The sequence below is a fragment of the Gambusia affinis genome, linkage group LG17, assembly GCF_019740435.1.
Source record: "Gambusia affinis linkage group LG17, SWU_Gaff_1.0, whole genome shotgun sequence".
Classification (NCBI taxonomy): domain Eukaryota; kingdom Metazoa; phylum Chordata; class Actinopteri; order Cyprinodontiformes; family Poeciliidae; genus Gambusia; species Gambusia affinis.
The window spans coordinates 19,933,614-19,954,473 of NC_057884.1; the positions used below are offsets into that span (position 1 = coordinate 19,933,614).

General features: G+C 38.0%; 1 protein-coding gene across 2 annotated transcripts in view; it reads left to right on the top strand.

The window, feature by feature from the left end:
• si:ch211-127i16.2 (probable flavin-containing monoamine oxidase A) overlaps positions 1-20,860 on the top strand; it is a 67,643-nt gene that overhangs the window by 24,446 nt on the left and 22,337 nt on the right. For both annotated transcript variants that reach the window (XM_044144848.1, XM_044144850.1), the window contains exons 8-9: positions 8,189-8,289; positions 19,022-19,180. In XM_044144848.1, the coding sequence (XP_044000783.1) occupies positions 8,189-8,289; positions 19,022-19,180 (260 nt within the window). The remainder of the gene's footprint in view (positions 1-8,188; positions 8,290-19,021; positions 19,181-20,860) is intronic.

Here is a 20,860-nt window from a genome sequence, read left to right on the forward strand (position 1 = left end):
AGAGCCTCATACTTAGAGCAATGGAACATGGCCAGGATTCCTAATGAGACAGGTCTGAGAGCGGCGTTGAATTATGCAGCTTGGACTGCTTTAGCTCTCATGCCACTGTTCTACGATTGGGCCTTAAATCAGCGTGGTGAAGTTGATGAGGATCTTCGAAATAAAAAGAAGTCAGCTCAGTGATTGAGACCTCACCGTGGTAAGGAACCGTGGTGCATTAAGTAGCTGGAAGCAGCATCTGCCGTGTTTCATTTTAATACCCTGCAGGGGGAGGAAACAGGACAGATGCAGTTGTTGGTGAGTTTTTTTTTTTGTGGAAGTCAATCTTTGGACAGTAAAGATCTAGAGCAGTGAGCCTCAACGTGGATGTGTTGTGTACAGATCTTGCGTTCAGACACATTCAAATCAATTCTCATATATCTTACTCCTGAACAAATTAAAGAGCATCTGAAGAAACAAACAAGATGATTTTAGGTCCATGGTTGGTCTGGCACACTCCCGATAAGTTATGCCTCTCCTGTTCTTGGCTTCTGGATTTATCTCCCCAATCATCCATCATCCATCCATCCATCCATTATTTATGATGACTACTGCCATTTTTCTATCCTGTTTGTTGCCACTGTCCTCACTCACCTCAATGATTTATGAACTTGTTTGGTCTCAGCGCATTTTTGAGATTAGTATGCATGGAAAAGCTGTTAGTTTACCACGTTTGCTCATTCTGCCACTTCACAGACTAAAATCCCAGTGCAGCCTTTCACAGCAGCCACTTTGAGTATAATGCAATTAGGCATGCTAATTTAGCAGCTCGCGTCGACATGTTTTCCCGTTTCAGTTTATTTTTGTTTGGGTGGGAGGTTTGGGGGGAGGTGTTGGAAGTGCTGCGTAGCGCAGTCTGTCAGGCCGTGTCACACATGTATTTTTCATCCAGCGGAGTAAAGCCTAAGTTCTTGGCAACTCTTTCAAAAGTATCCGAACCTTGGCTTTGACTATGACCCAACTCGACAATCAGCCAAGAAACATCTATTTAACATCCATTTTCTCATGGAGGGAAGCTGCTGTGTAAATAAAGCAGGCCTGGCCAGTGGCGTGGAAGCGATTGCATCTGCCACTCACTCTTTAGTCCAGAGCTTTGTTTACGTTAGTGGAATACAGGTAAGCAGCACATTTGAACTGATTTGCCAGCTGACTTGGTGTGAGACAGATTTCTGGGTCAGCGCGTTTGCTGTGCTGTGAATGAAACTAATGGAGCCTAATTCAGGGATTAGACATGAAGTGGGAGCTCCAGCGATGGCGGAGATAATTAACACGGTGTGATTCTTATCTCATCCAGATTCAACACAGTGGAAATAATTTAAACTTTCTCAGTACTTTTTGCGTCTCTGCTCATGAGCAACTTGGTGAGTGCTGAGAGGGAGATAAACAAAGCTTCCCTGACTAATAAAGACTGCCAAATGATGAAATTATTTTTACACTGAGTGTATTTCAGTTGGTGAACAAGTTGGTTAACTTTCTCCATCTGAACAGAAACAAAAAACAATCAGGCCTGAAGCCTAGGAGCAGTGATGGACTCTGCCCTAAACATTCAGAGCCACATAAAGACGGTTACAAAATCAGCCTTCTAATACTTGAAGAACATTTCCAGGCTTAAAGGACTAATGTCTCAGCGAGATCTGGAGAAACTCATCCATGCGTTTCTCTTAAGTTGCATTGATTACTAAAACAGTGTCTTTACAGGTGTAGCTGATCCAGAATGCTGCTGCTGGTGTTCTGACTAAAACCAGGAAGATGGAGCACATCACCCAGTTTTAAAGTCCCTGCACTGGCTCAGAGAATAAACTTTAAACTTTTGTTAGTTTAGAAATCACTGAACGAGGGGCGTGCTGTGGTGGCGTAGGGGATAGCGCGACCCACATTTGGAGGCCTCGAGTCCTCGACGCAGCCGTCGCGAGTTCGATTCCCGGACCCGACGACATTTGCTGCATGTCTTCCCCCCTCTCCTTCCCTCTTTCCTGTCAGCCTACTGTCATATAAGGGACACTAGAGCCCACAAAAGACCCCCTGGAGGGGAAAAAAAAGAAATCACTGAACAGCTTAGCCCCACAATACATTAAAGTTTTGTTGTTACAACCTACCAGACCTCTCAGGTCTTCTGGTTCAGCTCTGCATCACCAGAACCACAACCAAACAGAGAAGCAGGATTCCGCTTCTATCCACCACAAATTTGGAACAAACTTCCAGAAACCTTCAAAACAGCCGAAACATTGAAACATTGTTGCTGAAGAAACCTTGACTTGTATTAAGAGGCAAGTGCAGTTCATGGTAAAGATATTCTTTCACATTACAACCAAACTTTATGATGTTGGGAATTTAATGTAATAGACCAACACAAATGACTGTACAATTATGCAGTAACTTTTGAGTATTGATGGACTGAAGAGTTCTCTTTGAGATCTTCAAAGTTTAGGTTGTTTTATAACCCAACTCTGCTTCAAACCTTCTCCCCGACTCGTCTATGTTCCTCTGTCTTTATGACGCAGTTTGTTAATCACCTTTACCGACCAATTTAAGAGCTTGATACAAATGTTTATTACCACACATCTTTCTCTTACATTTCCCACTTATGCATGCATTTGTGTTGGTCTATCAGATAAAACCCATTAAAATATATTAAAGTTTGTGATTTTAGTGGGATTTTCAATGTAAAAAGTTAAACGGGAATACTTTACTACAAGACATACAGCACTTTAATGATGGTATATGCACAGAAGGATGTTGGAGGCGGTCTCTTTCAGCTGCACAGCTTTCCATTTTCATAAGTGTCAGAGGTCTGAGTAGGTAATCCACTAAAGGGTCTGTGGTGGAACCTGCTTTAAGATGTAAACCTATTTTTAACATTTAGATTAAATGGTTGATGAAGAATGCTCCCAGTTTGATGGCCTTACAGTTTATTGCTGTAATTTTTCTTGTTTTAATGGCATCCATTTGTCATTATTGCCTTGTTCTTTAAAATTGGCCGTGTGTATGGATACCTTCACAGAATTGTGAGGTAAAGGGTACTTTGTATCTTTATGATTATAAAAAAAAAAAATTCATTGCTGCTCTTTCCTGACCTTCATTAAATTGCCTCAGCCACACACTAAAATAAAAATGTTGTGCATGTTTTTCATTTTCTCCTTTAGTTTGTCATGTCGCATTTTTCTCTCTAGTCTGTTGCTTTCTGAACATAAAGAAAATGATATAATTTCAAAGCATGTACAGTAAGAAACCTCAGCTTTTGTGTTTCTCATCATACATTTCCACTTGCAAGCTTGATCTTTGAATCCTCCATCCTTTGATAAAATGCATGTATTTGAGTGGCTTTTCATGTTTCACTGTCGGACCTTGAAAGGCCTTTTCGCAGTGCTTGAGAGTTCTGCTTTACACTTGTGTTGTCTTGCGGGTCAAAAGTGACCCATTACCATGTTTACCTGTAGAAAAAATACCCTAAACTATATTTTTCTGGCTTGAAATTTTATAACTTTTCCTAAATTGACCCCATCATTATAAAAAGTGATACTTTGTTTTAGTTTATGTTTCCATGTGGGCTGTACACCTCTAGGGTACAAGGATTGTCTTATGGGTCATTTTTGATTCGTGCATTGTAAAAGCATTTAAGCACCAGAAAAAAAAAAGTTCAAAGGCCACACACAAACTCTCTCCAATACTCGCCCACACCGTCCCACCTGCACACTTTTTGTTCCCTTTCAGAAGTAATGACTACACATTTATATAATTACAATAATAAACCTTTACTATGTAAAAGAAAACTGTTACAACACATGGCTTGTGGTAAAAAGAATCTTGTAATCCTGTTGATCGTCTTTTTGTATTGTGTAACAGAAAAAAATAAATTAAACTGAGTTGAATTGATAAATATCAGATTGTTTCATCATGCAAAATAGGTTTTGGATTTAAAATTGAATTAATTTGCTTTATGTTGAGGCTTTTGTTAGGGCAGGTCATTTTTGACACGTAGGACAAACAGAATGTTAGGATCGCACGAGGGTGAAGACGGCATTGGAAAACGTTGAAGCCTTGTCCTGAGCTCTGACTCAGATCTCTGTGACAGAGGAAATTGAGAAAGGAAGGTCAGCGGGTTTCTAGTGGTGTATTTGTCGAAATGAACTGAGGCAGGATGAAATGCAGTGGTGCTTCAAAATGAGATTAAGACAACTTGGGGAAGAAAGGTTTAGAGACCAGAACTTGGTCTTCAATATGCCATGAAAAGATGTGTTGTAAGAATTTCATAAAATTGCATGATTTGGGTTGATTTTACTTTTAAAATGTTGGGACACTTTCCTTTATGTCCCAATCCTGCACATATCCAATCATTTTTAAAGGATCTTTCATCAAGTTGTAGCGTTCAGAATGAGCGCATCTCCTTCTGAATCATTCTTTATGTGGCTTCATGTACTGAGTCTGTAAAGACAATTTAGAAATGTCAGATTGAAAACCATGTCAAGGCTAAGAGAACCATGTGAGGCAAGGAAGGTTCAAACTCATTTTCATTTTGGGCCAAATTAAGATCATTAATGGTCTTAAAGGGCCGGTTGTGCCAGAAGTTAAAACCTGTTCAGAAACTGTTAAAATATCATTGAATTGTTAAAATTAAGTATTATTGAACATGTTTTCAGTTCCTGCAAGATTTTGGGATACTTTTTGTGATTTTTGCAATGAAACGTCAAAGTGTTTGTGGTACTAATTTGGAAATATTTGCAATATTTGCACTTATTTATGGCAGTAAATGTGACTTTTTATTACTCAGTGTATAGAACATGGACTATAATCTGACATCAATCAAGGCTGAGGCAGTTGTTTAGTACAAGTAACAAAGTTTTTTGACAATTTTTGAGATAAATCTGCAATAAACTCCCAATTATGTATTGGCACAAAAAATGCTGGGATTTGTTTTTTGTGTAAATTTTCATAATAGTTATAAAGAAAGTGGAGGGACTGACTGATATAATTTGGCAGTAAACAGATAAAAACTGCATTGATTTGATTGATAATATAATATTTAAGCCACTCGGTGTTTAAGTGGGCCACATAAAAAGCCGTGGCGGGCCAGATTTGGCCCACAGGCCTCGAGTTTGACACACTTTGATGTAGGGTAAACAGAAAAAAGAATTTATTAATTATGAAGTTATGAGTTGCCTCTGCTTAAAATGTCTTGGAAGTGTCTAAATCGAAACCTTTAAAGACCATGGGAATCATGCAAGGAAAAAAAAAACTAGTCAAAAGAGAAGAAGAAAAATAAAAGAAAAAAATGAAAAAACCAATCAAAAGGTTTGACCCAAGTCACATGATTTAAACGACAGTTATTCCTGGTATTGATCTAGTGTGTGTAAACTTTTGAATTTGAGTATTGTTACAAAAAAATTTCTTGTCAAATTTTCTGGCATTTAGCAAAAATAATAAATTTTGGTGTTAGCTAAGCTAAAAGAAGAAAAGTTTGCTCTGATTTAACTTGAGGCAGTCAGAAAAATGTCTATCCTTTTATTTAATCCATTAAAAATGTTTTTCTCTCGTCAAATGTCGATACTAACTAAAAAAACAACCTTGTCAAAACACATTCTTTGTCAGGAGTCTTAATTTTACCCCTAAAATGTCTTTGTTCTCTCTGGACTCATCTATCTTTGCTGGTTAAAAAATGCTGCACTCAGAGTTTGCAAGAAACAACTTTGAGTTGTCATCTTGTGAGCACTTTAAAAGTCTTTGACCCCAGAAATGAAAACATGAATATTGGGTGTTGCTTCACTTCATGAGGCAATGGATCCTTTAGCTGCTATAAAGAAGGTCCAGTCATTTATGTTTGAGACTTTTTTGGAAAAGTCGATCTTGTCGTTGACAGACTAAGCCCTTCCTTGTTGTATTCCCTGTAGAGAAGCATGGGAGAATGATCGATAAGGTCTTCAAAAGGTGCCAAAAACCAATGCACATTCAAAAGGCCAAGAGAAGAAATTGATGGGTGTCTGAAAAAGTGAAGAGCAGTGATCCGATTTTGTCACTTCAGTGGAAAAACTGCCTTTTAGAGGATTTTTTTTCAGGCTTTCTTTTCATTTTTACAACATTTAGTTTATGAGTTTGAGTGGTACCTTCAATGCCACGTGGTCTTGATTACGACTTAAAAAGATTGCATGTACATGTATATCTTACCTTCTTGTCACAATCTTGGTGTTTATGTGAAACACCAAGATAAATGTTTATTGTATTCCCTATAGGGAATACAATAAAGTAAGAAAAAATCTTTTGCTTTTATTTTAAAACTGTATTTAAAGTGTATTTATTGAGAGCAAAGTAGAACTGAAGTAAAATATCTTGTTTGTGTGCACAAACCTGACAGAAATGTTAACCACTAGATGTGCAACGTTAATGAATCCTGGGAGACGGCCATCTTTAAGTGCAACACAAAGCGGCTCTTTAAAGTATTTTTCCTCCAATTAATAATTATGCACTACTTTCTGCTGAGTTATTACATAAAATCCAAATGATATTTGTCACATTTTGTACTAGGAATACTTTAGCAAGACATTGTATCCGATTCAAAGGAAGATCAAGGTAATTCTCCATCAGCTGAAACAAACAGGCGCCAGCATGAGGCACATATTGACGAGCTTTAAGTTATGCATGTGCTGGTGTCCTTCAAACAGCTATGTGACCATGTCAAATTAGTTTGCTGCCACTTATCATTTCCCAGTTACTCAACTTTACTGCCGGTGGCTCATAAATTTCGTTCAGCATTGTTTTGAGGTTAGTGGCAGGTCTTGACAGTTGAAAAATGATGCATCACCTCTTTCCTGTGGTTCATTTGTTAATAGCCTGGCTTGTGGCCAGATCTTGCCTCACCTGCCAGGCGTTCAGAAATGGTCTCGCTTCGCCTCCTGGGGATTAGCACTGCAGGAAACGAGCAAAGTAATTTTAGTTTGTGGGAGTTGACTGACAATAAAGATTAGTTTAGGTGTTGTATTAATTAATAGTTTCTTTTCTGGGGAGATTAACCTGAAATGATGAGGTGATTAATCCTATCTGACTGATAAAAACGGCTGGATTTAAGTACAAAACATGTTTATTTACGAAAATACTGACATTAATTGACAAAGATGTTTGGTAGTCATGAAAAGAAATGATACTGATTTTAAAAAAAAGGTTGAAAATGGAGCAGATTGAAAACTAAACGATTCAATTTTAAACCTTGAGGACTTTGATGAACCTAAATGTCTTAAATAATGAAAATCAAACACTTGGTAGAAACCAATCAAGAAAAGTCAACTCTGTGCAGTGGTGGTGACAAAATCAACCTTAGTGGAAAAAAGTCGGTTTAGATTAGACGTTGTGTGGGGTACCTTTGATAAGCTCAGTAAATTAAATTAATAGGTTCCAATCTGTCAAAAATTAGTCTGAAGAATGAGTTCTTTTCTTTCCGCTGAACAAGCCGGCAATTAAGGAAGCAAGAAAGTTTCTGTATGTTCAGAACGGACACTGAAATGGATTACATGTCAGCTGAAATGGGGCTATTAGGAAATGGTTATTAAATCATCATATCTGATCAGACCGAAGCGTTGCTTAAAAAATGTTACTGATGGTCAGAACAAGCTAAAGAATAACACAAATCTTTCAGGTTTACACACAAATAGATGAAAGACGTTTCAGTTAGTTTACAGTCAATAATAAAAATGTATATTTTTTATCCCATGAGATTCAGAGATGGCATTGTCCCAAAGCTTTCTGAATTTCTAAATTGGCTAAATTAAAGCATCCATTTAAGAAAAACTTGGTATATTTTGCCAGGCATTCAGAGAGGACTACTCTTTTCACTTTGGCGCCTCTTGACGTAATGAAAACATAAAAACTTTGTTCGGGCCACAACATCAGATCCAGCAAGGACATTTTTAGTATGGCTCTCAGAAGAACAACATTTGTATTTGAAAGGTCAAATCCAAACTAATGCAGATTATTTTTTTTTCTTTCTGAATATATTTGTTTTCTCTTTTCTGAGAGTAGATGACAAAGACGAACCATGAGAAACAAAACACAAACAAAGCCATGAAAACATTGAAAAATTGCATGAAAAATATATTTTTACCATTCCACCTTCTTATTGAAGTTGCTTTATAAGAGTTATGTCCTGTCTTTGTTTATCCTCCAGCAAAGATCCAGTACCAGCCGGCCCTGCCCAGCATGAGAGAATTCCTCACGCAGAACATGCCTGTCGGCCATATGATGAAGTTTATTGTGACGTATCAGACGGTGAGTAGCAGCGGATCAGTAGAAAATATCTGAAGATATCTTATGCCGCCTGGCGAATGCTTCTCTGACAACAGCCAAATGTTTCTGCGACTGAGTTAGTCTCAGTGAGGATAAAATTTGACCTTAGAAGTTGGAAGAGTTTACAGTCTGTTTGTGTGTGTCTGTTTTATCCTGTCTGTTATGCCATCTTGTTTGGGTAAAAGGTGATCTGTATTTGAATATCTGTGTTAATCTGATCAGCTGTTTGGAAATACAGGCCAGATAGAAATGCAAAGTCACCAGTCTGTTTCAGAGCATTATTGTTCATCTGGAGAAGTCTGAACAGATACTTCTGTGGGAGTTAAATGGATTGGTTTCCCAGAAATATGTAAAAATCACATTATTTTCCTCAAGAGGAAAATAATGAGATTTTTCTCTGTACTACAGTACGGAGTACCCCAAGGCTCAATCCCAGGACTCCTCCTATTCAATGTCTATATGCTCCCATGAGCTTACGCTGTAACAGAAAATAAGATTATCTACCATAGTTATGCAGGTGATACACAGCTCTACTTTACGATATCACCAGGTAACTCTAAACACATCCATCAACGCAACAGATGGTTATAACAATACGTGGATGTGTCTTAATTTCTCCAGCTGAACAGAAACAAAAGTGAAGTTATTGTCTTTGGATCTGGTATCAAACCTGAACATTCAGAGCAACATAAAGACAGTTACAAAGTCAGCCTTCTATCACCTGAATATTATTACCAGGATAAAAGGACAAGGGAAAGTGCTATACAAACAATCTTTATTGATTGATTAATATGCAAATAATTATGCAGTGTTGAGGCTATAATTTTGAAAATATCCTTTAGCTTTGTTAAATATGTTTTTAAATATTTTTAAAAGGAGTTTCTAGAGTACTTTGGGGGGAAATGGATAAAAAAAAAGGGAGTTTTGCTAGTTGCTAAAATCTTATGTTGCTCATTATTTAGACATTTAGAAAATAAAAATAATTCTAGCAATTCTACCTGATCTAAAACAGAACACATTCAGTGTAATTTAACTTTACACAGTAAAGGAAAAGTAGTTGCTTGTAGGTAAATATTTAACCTAATTTGTCTTTTTTCTGGTTGATTTGTGTCTGGATTTCTTCGTTTACCTCTGGGATTAAATGTAATCTGTTTTACATATTTTATTTTGGGCATTCAAGTTGTTGAGTGGCGCTTGGAACCCGTTGGTAACTGTTTGCTGTTCTGTTGGTTGATAAAGCCAGTCATTCCAGACTCAAACAATAGGCAATATCGCACAATTGTATGTTTGATTGATTATCAAAATTGCAATGCAAGTTCTTCATGACCTAAATGAGGGTCACCTTTAACGTAAACTTATTGGAGACCCAGAAGGATCCTAGGCTGGTTGTGTTGCAAGTTTGCAATCAGCTTTCATTAACACCCTTATGCAACACTGAAATGTGTTTACATTTTTCCCTAAAATGAAATTCTCCAAGTCCAAAAATGAGAAGCTTCAGCTTCAAACCGCAAATAAATGCAGGGCTGAAGACTTTGCACAGCATCTGAGATGTATGTTCTTTCATCTTCATTCTGTACTTTCCAACCACACCATTAATTAACAGAATGCACCTTGTTAGTAGATTACATTTGCCAGCTGTAATGAATGCAGGGTCATTAGTGCTCATGCAAACATTTATTAGATCTGCGCCTCGGTGGCACAGCGGGACACATTTAGATTCGCTGGAAAATGTAAAATATTGTTGGCTGATTGACAGTGTGGCTCAGATGAAGCTCTGGTCCTCTTCCTGCGTGGAGTCGCCGCTTTCATGCATGACTGAAGAGCTCACTTTATACTAATTACAGCTGTGCATTGCAGCCTGAGGGAGGGCTCAAATTAAGGTCACAAAGGTAAAGTATAGGGTACGCGCTCCTCTGGAGGATGGAAAATACTTGCCTGAAGTGTTGGAAAGGATGAGGAGAAAAAAAAAACTTTTAAATGAAGCTGAAAGAATGATTAAAAAAGAAGCAGACATGGCACCCTGCTGGCCCGACGGCTGGGCTACATCCGACATGACAGCAGCTTCCACGGTTCAATACGCTGCTGTGAGGTGCTTGTTTTGTTCAATTTCCCTTGCCCTCCATGTTTTCTGTCACTCTCTGCTGCCTGCATGTTAAAAACAAGAAGAATTTATTTTTCATCTTAAAGGAAGAGAGATTTTTATATGGATCCTTAACTTCATCTTGTGCCTCATTGCTGCTTTCTTCTTCTGTAGTTTTGTATTAATTATGTAAGAAGATGCAAGCTACTTCACTGAGGGGAACTTGAAAGTGCTCTTTAAAGTCTCAAGGAAGTCACAAAACAATCTTATCTTCATTATGATATGCTTATCTTTCTCCTACAGCACATCCAGTCCGTTTCTCTTCGAGATGTCTAATGCTGGAGTTGATTTAGCAGTTTTCTAATTAGAAGAGAAATGGCCTTTATTGTCCCACTGACGGGAAAATTCAGGACAATTTGGGGTAATTATCTCCAGCCTCACAACTTTTTGCTATTATATGTTGAATTTATTGGTTGTTTATCACATGCAGCTTCAAGATGAGAACACTGTTAACTTCTCACCGAGCTAAAGATAACCAAAGCTGTTCATTCTGGTCAGATAAACAGGCGGATCTAATTTTACAGCTACACATGCATCTAAAGAAGAGAAAAAAATGATTTATATTGTGAAAAATATATATAATTTTGTCACTTCCTGTTGTCTGTTTAAATCCTGCTCTTGCCTGCAACCCGAATGAACCAAATGTTATATAAGAAAAGCGACTTCCTTTAAAATGTCTGAAAATTACCATTTCAGTTTTATTTCTAGAAGTTTTTTTAAATTAAATGCTATTTTCAAAATTAAAAACTCATTTTTGAGTTTTTCCTTATTAAAAATATGCTCTAAAATTATGCAGCTTCTCTATCAAACAAATATGTACATTTAAACCATGCAGTAGCTATCTGCAATAAAAATAAATATTAAGTGCTTCCATTCTCCGTCCTTTAATATGCCCTTGGTTGCCGGTGCAGCAACGTCTCTTCTGATTTGCTGCACTGATTGGCACAAATTTTATGCCTTAATTCTATTGGACAGTGACCAAAGTATCTACTTTTAACTTTAAAGTCACATGCAGAGACGTTTTGTTTGCAGGTTTCTGTTTTGTGAACATCTATTATGCAAACAAGGGAACATACTTCACTTTCTATTCTCTTTTATTTCACAAAATTGTAATTATTGTATGTTTTGAACTCGAGTTTTCTCAAAAACATGCAATATTTGATACTGTATGTTAACTTAATTTATTCTTCACATTGTACTGTGAAAATTTTTAAATTTCCAACAGTTATAAGCTTTCAGATCTAAAATTCAACCTTTTTTCAAGTCCTTGTTTTCACTGGAGACTGAAAAAAAAAAGAAATCGCTGCTTGCAGTGGCCACCAAGGCTCTGAGCTTGTGGGCGTATGTCATCATAGCGCCTATTCTTTTCATTTTGGAGACCATTTTCAGGGAGGTACTTCCGGACGGCGCCGGTGTTGTGACTGGAAACGGCTTGAGAGGAATGCGCTCTGGAGAATACAAGCGGCTCCATTAAAATGACATCAAGAACCAGCAGCAGTCCCTGTTGATGCGAGCGGAGGAGTGAGTTTAGTGCTCTAAACTGCCATCTTGCTTCCCGTCTCCCCGGCGGGAACATTTCAGAGAGTGGCTAAGAATTACTCTCGTGTGAAAACCTATAACCAGAGGAACCCGGAGACTCATGATAACAGATGGCAGCAGAGTTCTCTTTAGGATGACGTCCTCGTTCAGCGCGCAGCAACACTTTCGCCCCATCAACTCGCCAAGCTGAAGGATTTTGCATTATCAGCATAAATATTTCAGTCTGCATTCTTGATTAGTTTTATCCCCCCATTGGGTGCAATCTTTGAAGCACCAGCTTGTCCCTCTCACGGTCTGAGTCCATGGAGGGTTTCTCACGCGGGCGAAGGCATCTGTCTCTTCAATTACCAGTGACAATGCCCCCCCTCCCCCAAGCGGTAGGTTATTTACCGAGACAATGCCTCGTCTTCATGTCTTCATGTAGTTTAATAGGGCCTGAACGTAGAAAAGGAATCCTGTAAAGCAGATTGGAGACATTCGCCTCCAAAATTGCTGGTAAATTTGTTGAATTTTGTATCGTGTGCTCGCAGATACACTTCCTTTGGGGCTTTATTCAATTAGGAGTTAAAATATTTTTGCTGTGAATTAAAAAAAAAAACTTGAAGAAATATGCCAGGCACTGCATTATTTATACTTAAAGGGACAGCGTTATGTAAAATTGACTATTTTTGACCTTTCCACCAGCTTATAATGTTGCCTTGATGCTCATGTCTAAGAAATCCCTTAATCTTCATGGCAACCATCCAGTTGTGCTAAACGTTGGGTAGCGCTAGCCCCGCCTTCAAGACCAGTGTTGGCATAGTTACTTTGAAAAAGTAACTTTAATCGGACTACTGATTACTCCTTGAAAAAGTAACTTAGTTATATTACTGACTACTTGATTTGGAAAGTAACTAAGTTACATTAAAAGTAACTTTATAGTTACTTTCAGCAGCTGCTAACAACAACGCTCTGCCTCCTGTGAAAATCACATTGAGCTTTGCCAATACTTAATTGTAAGTTATTTTATAATGGTAACATCAACAATGTGTCTCCACTGATAAGGTTGAACTGAAGAGGAGATTGTAGAAAAAACAGTACAAAAAAAAAAAAAACGTGAGTAATTTGTGTGGTCCACTGTTGTCTGGAAAACTCTAAGAAGGATTTAAAGCCCCCCTCTAAATCCCCCCAGCCTCCAGGTTCTGTGTTACGGCCCTGCGTTTGGTGTCAAAGCTCAGCGCCCAGATCTCCTCCTGCAGCTCCACAACTCAGGTGGCTTCACAGATTTGTGACACTTATCGTAATATTAATAATTATAATGGCGTTAAGTTTCCATTATAATTATTGGCAACTACGGACACGTTTATTCGTGGCTGTTTTCACGTTTATTGCGCTGTTCATATTGGTCTCAATGTTTGCAGTTTTCTGGAGCGCAACGCGAAGCTCGACGTCATTCAGAGGTAATATATTAACTTGACATTAACAAAGACACAGCGGGACGGATCATCTGAGAAATGATGAAGACGGAGAGACTGACTAAAACTACCTTAATGACGGACAAATTCTTGGATTTATTATGAGTCTCTGCTTATTTCCAAGCCCAAATGAGCAACTTTACGTTCAAAAACGAGCCCAAAAAGGCGCAACCCGCCACTCATTAAATTTGCAAGCGACTTAAAAAAAAATGAAGCCCATAGCCGCTTATAATAATCGGACTTGGCAACAGAAACTGAAAATAGTTCCAGTTTTTCCACCAACAAAATCTTCCTCCATTGTTTACATTTCTGTCGCATAGAGACGTCGGTCACTCGACAAGACGCGTAGAGGAAATATGATTAAATAACAAAAGAAGATAGTAACGCACAGTGATTTTCATAAGTAACTGTAGTCTGACTACTCGATTTGAAATAGCAACGCGTTAGATTACTCGTTACTGAAAAAAGTGGTCCGACGTCAGTAACGCGTTACAAATCAACGCGTTACTGACATCACTGTTCAAGACGCAGCTCCTCCTGCAGTTTCCAAGCCATAGCTTCCCCACTCTGCTCCTTCAGACCAGCCAGCAGCAATTAGCAAACACCTGGTGGAACAGCGCATCACTACGAGCTGCTTCTAAGTGAAAGGCTGGTGAAAACCTTAAAGGGTTAATAGAGGAGCGAAGCTGTAATGGCTTCCTGAAGGCGGAGTTTTCAAAAAGTCAGGAGTTTTTAAAGAGACAGCGGCCCAGTTTCAAGGTGTTCAATTTCTTTGTCAAATTTGATATTTTTATAACAACATAAGGTAACATAATTTAATTGTGCAGTTTCAGAAAAGGCATAACTGGTACTTTGAACAGTGTAACTATGGCAATAAACTGCATAAAAATGATCATCGAGCCAGAACAATTATTGGCACACATTATTTTTTACGCTTGTTGAGGAAAAACAACAACAATCAACCTTGACCTTCCAGTTGATTTTGAGTTGTTTACATATTATGTCAGTAAATATAATGTTGGCAGACTTAATATTTTTTTTTTTACGTGTCGAAGAAAATAAATGACACTTTTTTTCTGCTTTATTCCTGGAACAGATCATTTCTATTCCTGTTCATTTTTTACCATTTCTTTGCTTGTTGAGAAGAACTGAAAGTTACATAAACCAAACTCACTGATACACTTCCGTCTAAAAATCATGATATGGTTGTAATAACATTATGATCTACAATTTCTTTAGCTGAAATCTGTGAAAGGCAGGAAACACAAAGGCAGTTTGCCGCATTTGTCTGGTGAATAAATGTAACTTAAGCTGAAAAATATGTTGCTGTTATTGATTTAACCTCCTACACTCACATTTAAATCCTGACAGTACTGTCACATTATGTGTTGTGGATTTTTCTTCACTGTGTTGCCAATCTCTTTATTCCCTCTACTTTGGCCTTCGATAATTTTCTCAGAATTCATACTGAACAGAACGGCCTGACAGTGGAGCAAAATTGGAACAAGATTGAATATATGAAGCCAAATAAATGATTTCTCAATGCAAGAAGCTTGTGAGAGTGTGTTTTCCGTCGTTGTACCTTATCGGACATTAACGGACTTCATGCTTCATTGACTAACACAAGGCTTTCTGCTAGGGATAAAAATATAAACTGAGCTAAATACAATGTAAAAAACTGATATTTTTGGGCAAGTTTTGTGTTTATGCTACAAAGGTTTTATATAGCAAACAGGATAGTAAATGTTTAGTACGCAAATGCATCAAATTTCCAGGGTTGTTCCTTATTTACAATTTATGACTAAGGATTTAATTTGTACATTAGATAATCTTACATGTTGGATATCGATGTCTGGATCAAATCCTGATTGAAAATGATCTAATTTTGTCTAAAATTAAAGCTTTTAAGATGACAGTTTGTTGGATTTGGGTGAATCTGATGTTTCCTGTTTGTAGGTCCAAATGTTGGATGGTTTGGGCAATTTTGTCCGTTTGACCTTGAGATGAGAAAATCAGGGCACAGCTGGTCTTGGTGCTCACTGGACACTGTTGCCAAAGTCGAGAATCACTGGTGATCCAATGATTCTCTCTTTTGGAGAAAAAGGTTGTGATGTCCTGAAAAGCAGTTTTGGGGCAGCAGAAGCTCTCACTGTGAAGTAGTTGATGATCCAAAACTTTGTCCTTTACGTTCAGGACTCATTCTTTGCAGCTTTTTTTTCCTGCATGTGAGTTTATTCTGATGCAAAGCAAAGATAAATGCACAAGAATGTTTGTAGCACAAAACAAAATGAGCAGATCAGTCTCCTAATTTGAATAATAGTGATGTAAACTGTATTTTATACAGCTTTACTTGTACTGATGATAGCCTGACCTCATTTTAATATTGTCCTATCAATGTTTGGAATGGAAAAATGCATTTGAAAAAGAGTTTCTGTTGTCAAATGAGTGTAGAATTGATGTACATCTGATCCGACTGCACAGAAAACTGAAAACAATAAAAAATTGTCACAGTAAGACGTTTGTGTTGAACAGCTGAACTTGTGCGAACACAGGCCCGCGTTTTCATCTCTGGCGAAAGTACAGATGTTTACATAATCCTAACCGGAATGAAAAAAGGCCTAAATAATATAATGTGAATGTTATTTGGTGCAGATTCAAAACAGTTTGTCCTACCCAAAAGCCTTTGTTGTTGCTACATTTAAGGCTCTTATCATTACATGAAGTCGCCGGCAGGCTACAACTAGCATATGCAAAGGGAGCCAAATTCTTATTTTTTCATGAGAACATTTGCACAACATTTGCTGGTTGTGCTGAAGGATGTAGACATGATCCTTCCAGACAAACACGGTGACTAATTAAGCTGACAGGTTGACACCATCCCACCCCCAAACAGCTCAGAGGGCTGTCACTCATCTGGATCAGCCCAGTCAGTCGTGTTATCCAGCCCTGCTGCCTTTTTTGCAGATCAGCCCTCGTGTCATTTCTGCCCACTCCTACCGGGTTCCTCCCATCACATCTATTCTGACGTAGCATTGCCCCAACCTGTGGAATATGATGCCAAATTTAATTTTTTTAAGTTTCTGTAAAAATGGCAAAAGATGAACAACTTTTAGAGTAAAACACGTGTCAAACTCGAGGCCTGTGGGCCAATTCCGGCCCGCCATAGCTTTTTACGTGGCCCTCTAGATTCTAAATACTAAATATGCTTAAGTATTATGTTAACAGTCAAATCAATGCTGTTTTTATCTGCTTACTGCTAAATTATATCAGTCTTTCCAGTTTCTTAAGAATTATCATGGAAAATCAGGCAAAATCAACAAATTCCTGCACTTTTTTGCACTAATGTATAATTGAGAGCTTACTGTAAATTTAAACTTTACTTGTAGCTGCTTCTGCCTTAATTGATGTCAAACTATATTCTATGATCTATATGACAATATCACAAACACTTTGATTTTTATTGCAAAAAAATCACAAAAAGTATCACTGGACGAACTTAAAAGATGTTCAGTAATCTGATTTAATCTGATCAGAATTCATTGATGTTTTAACAGCTTGTGAAAAGGTTTTATCAATACATTCTGGGATGACCGGCCCTTTAAGAGCTTTCATGTCAAACAATAATGAGTTGGACATCCCTGGAGTAAAACACTAACAGAAAAATGTAAATGCTATTGATTAAAAAGATTTTTAAAAATGTTACGTTACACATGTAGTAATCAAATCAAATCTAGTTTTATTTGTATAGCACCTTTTTTTTTTAACATTATATAAGCAACCCAGGATGCTCTTCTCTGCTCTCCATGAACATCTGTATTCTTTGCTCTTCTTTTTAGAGCTTCCAGGAAAATAACTGTCCTGAGTTCTTGTGTGTGGTTTTATATTAAAATTGAGAATAAATCTGTTCCAGCTGCCAATTTCCCATCTACAGCCAAAAATAAACACCTTCTTGTCATGCATGTCTTACTTCAGCGTGACATTGCCTGACTCGATTCAACGCCTCTGAATTCAGAGTTTGATTCATTTGTTCAGAAAATAAAACAGGGATCCTAATAAAGATGTTTACAAGTCACTCACTGGAATAAAACATGACACTGTGATGCTGCTGTTTATTGCAATGTTTGAAAAAAACAAAACAAATACACAATCATAAGGAGCATTCAGTGTTGGATTTAGTTTTATTACAGCTAGAGACACCTGGCAAAACAGTTTTTCCATTTTCTTATATTAAAACCACAAACTGTTTTTTATAGGAACATTATGTGACGGACCAACACATATTATTGAAAGCTGTAAAGTTTTTACAAAGCTCTGTTCAGTCCAGCGTTTGATGTCACAACTATATCAAGACGTGGATGTCCACCTTAACCAACATGCTGAGACCTCTTCAAAATTAATCAGCCAAGAAGATGCAAAAAGGACTTTGGTAAGCTGCAGAGATCCAGACAGCTGAAAGTCAAACACTCCAGAAATAAAACCCTGGAGTCGACACAAACATGTGGAAGAAGGTGCTCTGGTCAGATGAGATCAAAATAAAAAATTTTTTGGCTTTCTTGCAAAATACCGTTTGGATCAGAAGGTTAATTCTGCATAAGGCAGACAGCTGGTCAGACCTTACCATGGACTTACATACAGAATAATTCTGGAAGAAAAACTGAGCCTGCACAAGAGTGGAGACTGGGCCGGTGTGTGTTAGAGTGGCCTAGTCAAAGTCCAGACCCAAATCCAGTAGGAATCTTTAACAAAACTTGGAAAAATACTGTTAACAGATTCTTTCCATGCAGTCTGACAGACCTTGAGGTATTTTTCAAAGAGCTGGAGGTGAAGACTTACCTCTAAAGACTTGCAGGTTCATGTGCACGCCACACTTTTCAGATTTCTTTGTGCAGACCACAGAAAACTAGAGTGAAAAAAGTTTGTGCTTGTGGCAGAACCTGATAATTTCAGGGAGGACGGATTCCTTAGTTTGCACATATGTAACAGCATTTAAAAAATACTGTTATTTCCTAAATAACAGTATTTGCTTAAATCTAGTAAGCAAGGTTTAACTGCTTGTTAGTAAGGTTTAACTGTGGAGAGCAAGAATTTGTAAAACGTTCAGGCTGAATGATGAAGTTAAACTGTCAACACACTAATGAAGCTGTTTGAAATATATACGATATATATCATCTGAACCAAAATGTTTTAGTCTGCATGTTTTTCTTCCCTTTTTCTTTTTTTAACTGGTGTTGAAGGCCCGTCTGGACGAAAACTGACCTACCGGCTGAGAGGAATAAGTGTATTATTGTTTCCACACCTGTAGGAAATAAACCGCTACTGTAAATACAGCAGAAATAAAGCAATCTAGTAAGAATTAGCAGAAAAATGACTCATCATAATGTGGCCCCCACGCTGGCAGCTTAAAACAGTTCTGCCTCTGAGCGGATCCACTTCGTTCTCCCCTGCTGAAAATCAAAGAAACTCTCCTTTTCATTATTGTCTTTGTTCTCAAAATCGGATGCCCATTGAACATCTCGTTATTGTTGACTTGAATTTAACTTCAAGCCGCTGATGGAGCTGGAACGTCTGTGTCTTCCTGCAGGCCTTTTGGAAGGAGAAAGGTTTGTCAGGAGAAATCGTGGCAGGATCTTCCACCGACTGTCCGTTCTGTGTCACGTTTGACGCCACCAGCCCACGTGGGAACCCGGCCCTGGTGGGCTTCATTTCCGGCCAGCAGGCGACTCTTTGGAGCGCGAGAGAGGTAAAGTCAATAGGGGCTGAGATCGCTCTAATCAGATTATTATGAACCTGTGTTTATCTTAGCAGAGCTCTCATCCTGCATGCAGCAGCCGCTCCTCAGGCTTGTTTGATATTTGATTTGAATTCTGCATGATCTCATGTGAAGTCATGGAGCATGCTAATGGTAAAACGAGAAAAGCGAGATGTATTCAATAAAAGGCTCAAATATTGGGCAGGAATAACAGGTCACGAAAACTAAAATGTTTTCAAACATTCATTTATTTCCCACTTACTCTAAAATAACAGGCTACATTAGCATTACAGAGAGGTTCATTCGATTTTGACTGCATGTTGAGGGCTGGTGCAGATTTCCATTGTGTGTGGAGACAAAGGCACAGTATTGTGTCTTGTCATAATAACAATATTACTTGAGTGCAGCATTAAGAAAATTGCATCCAGGAATGAGGCGGATGGATGGGCGGACGCTGCTGCCAGCTCGCTGTGGCTATTACTTCATAAAATATAGGAGATAAAAGCATTTTTAAGTGGCCCAAAACAAAACCCAGTGTGAGGGACATTTATGTCCAAGTGGCCTCTGCAATGGACATCTGGTGCTTTTAGTTCATTAGGTGTTAATTGGCTGGAAAATGAAGACGTGGTTTTATGTTTGCTCTGGATGTGAGGTGAAAGAAAAGATATTAAAATTACTCCAGGAAATAAATCATTAGTGGACATTGTACTGCCAGTACCTGCGAGTAGTTTTGTTTTTTTTGTGTTTTGTTTTTTTTGTCCAGCTCAGTTTCTTTCCTAGACAAAGTAATTGACAACTCTATTGTTGTAATTGTGCTTTTTATTCCAAAAGAAAGTACACCTGACTCCATATTTCCGTGTGTTTTTTCCTGTATAAAGCCAATGATGGAGCCATTCTCTGTTCTTACCGACACAGTGTTCTGTTCAACAGGGTCTCCTTTTTGGGATGAAGCCTTTCATGGAGCTTTTGATGATGTTAGTTTTTGTCTTTTTCTGTCCAGTAGAAAGTACACTCGGCTCAGTGCTTTTGATTTTTAACTGAATCTCTTTTCTCTTTACTTTCAAACACATTTTGTTTTTATCCAGCTCAGTTTCTCTGATTAGCCAGGTCTTTTTCCTAGACGAAATAAATGGCAAAGCTACTGTTGACATGACCTAAAATAGGATAGAAAGTATACGTGGCCCCATGTTTTGTGATTAGCTAGTTCTTTTTCCTGTATGAAGCCAATAACGGAGCTATTCTCTGTTGCTAGCAGGTCAGTTGCTCATGTTTACCACCGTCTCCTCCTGGTGATTAAACCTTTGGCGTTAATTCTTGAATTCTGGTTTTAGAAAGTCCTTTTTTAGCTGTGTCTCTTTCCTAAAAGAGTGCTCCTGTATTTAGCTGTCTTTCTTTCACAGAAAAAGCAGTTGACATAATTGTTACAGTCATTATCTAAATCCACTTGTTGAGCTCCTGGCTCAACCTATTTGTGTTTAGTCCCGTCTCTTTTCTAAATTAAGGGTGCATTCACATTAGCCCTGTTCAGTCTGCTTTAATCCAATTCTAGTTCGTTTGCCTAGAAAGTCTGGTTCATTTGAGGAGGTGTGAATGCGTAATCAGTCTCTGATGTGGACCAAAAAAAAAAAATCAAACTCTGGTGCGGTTTGAATAAATATGTGAACACTGAGC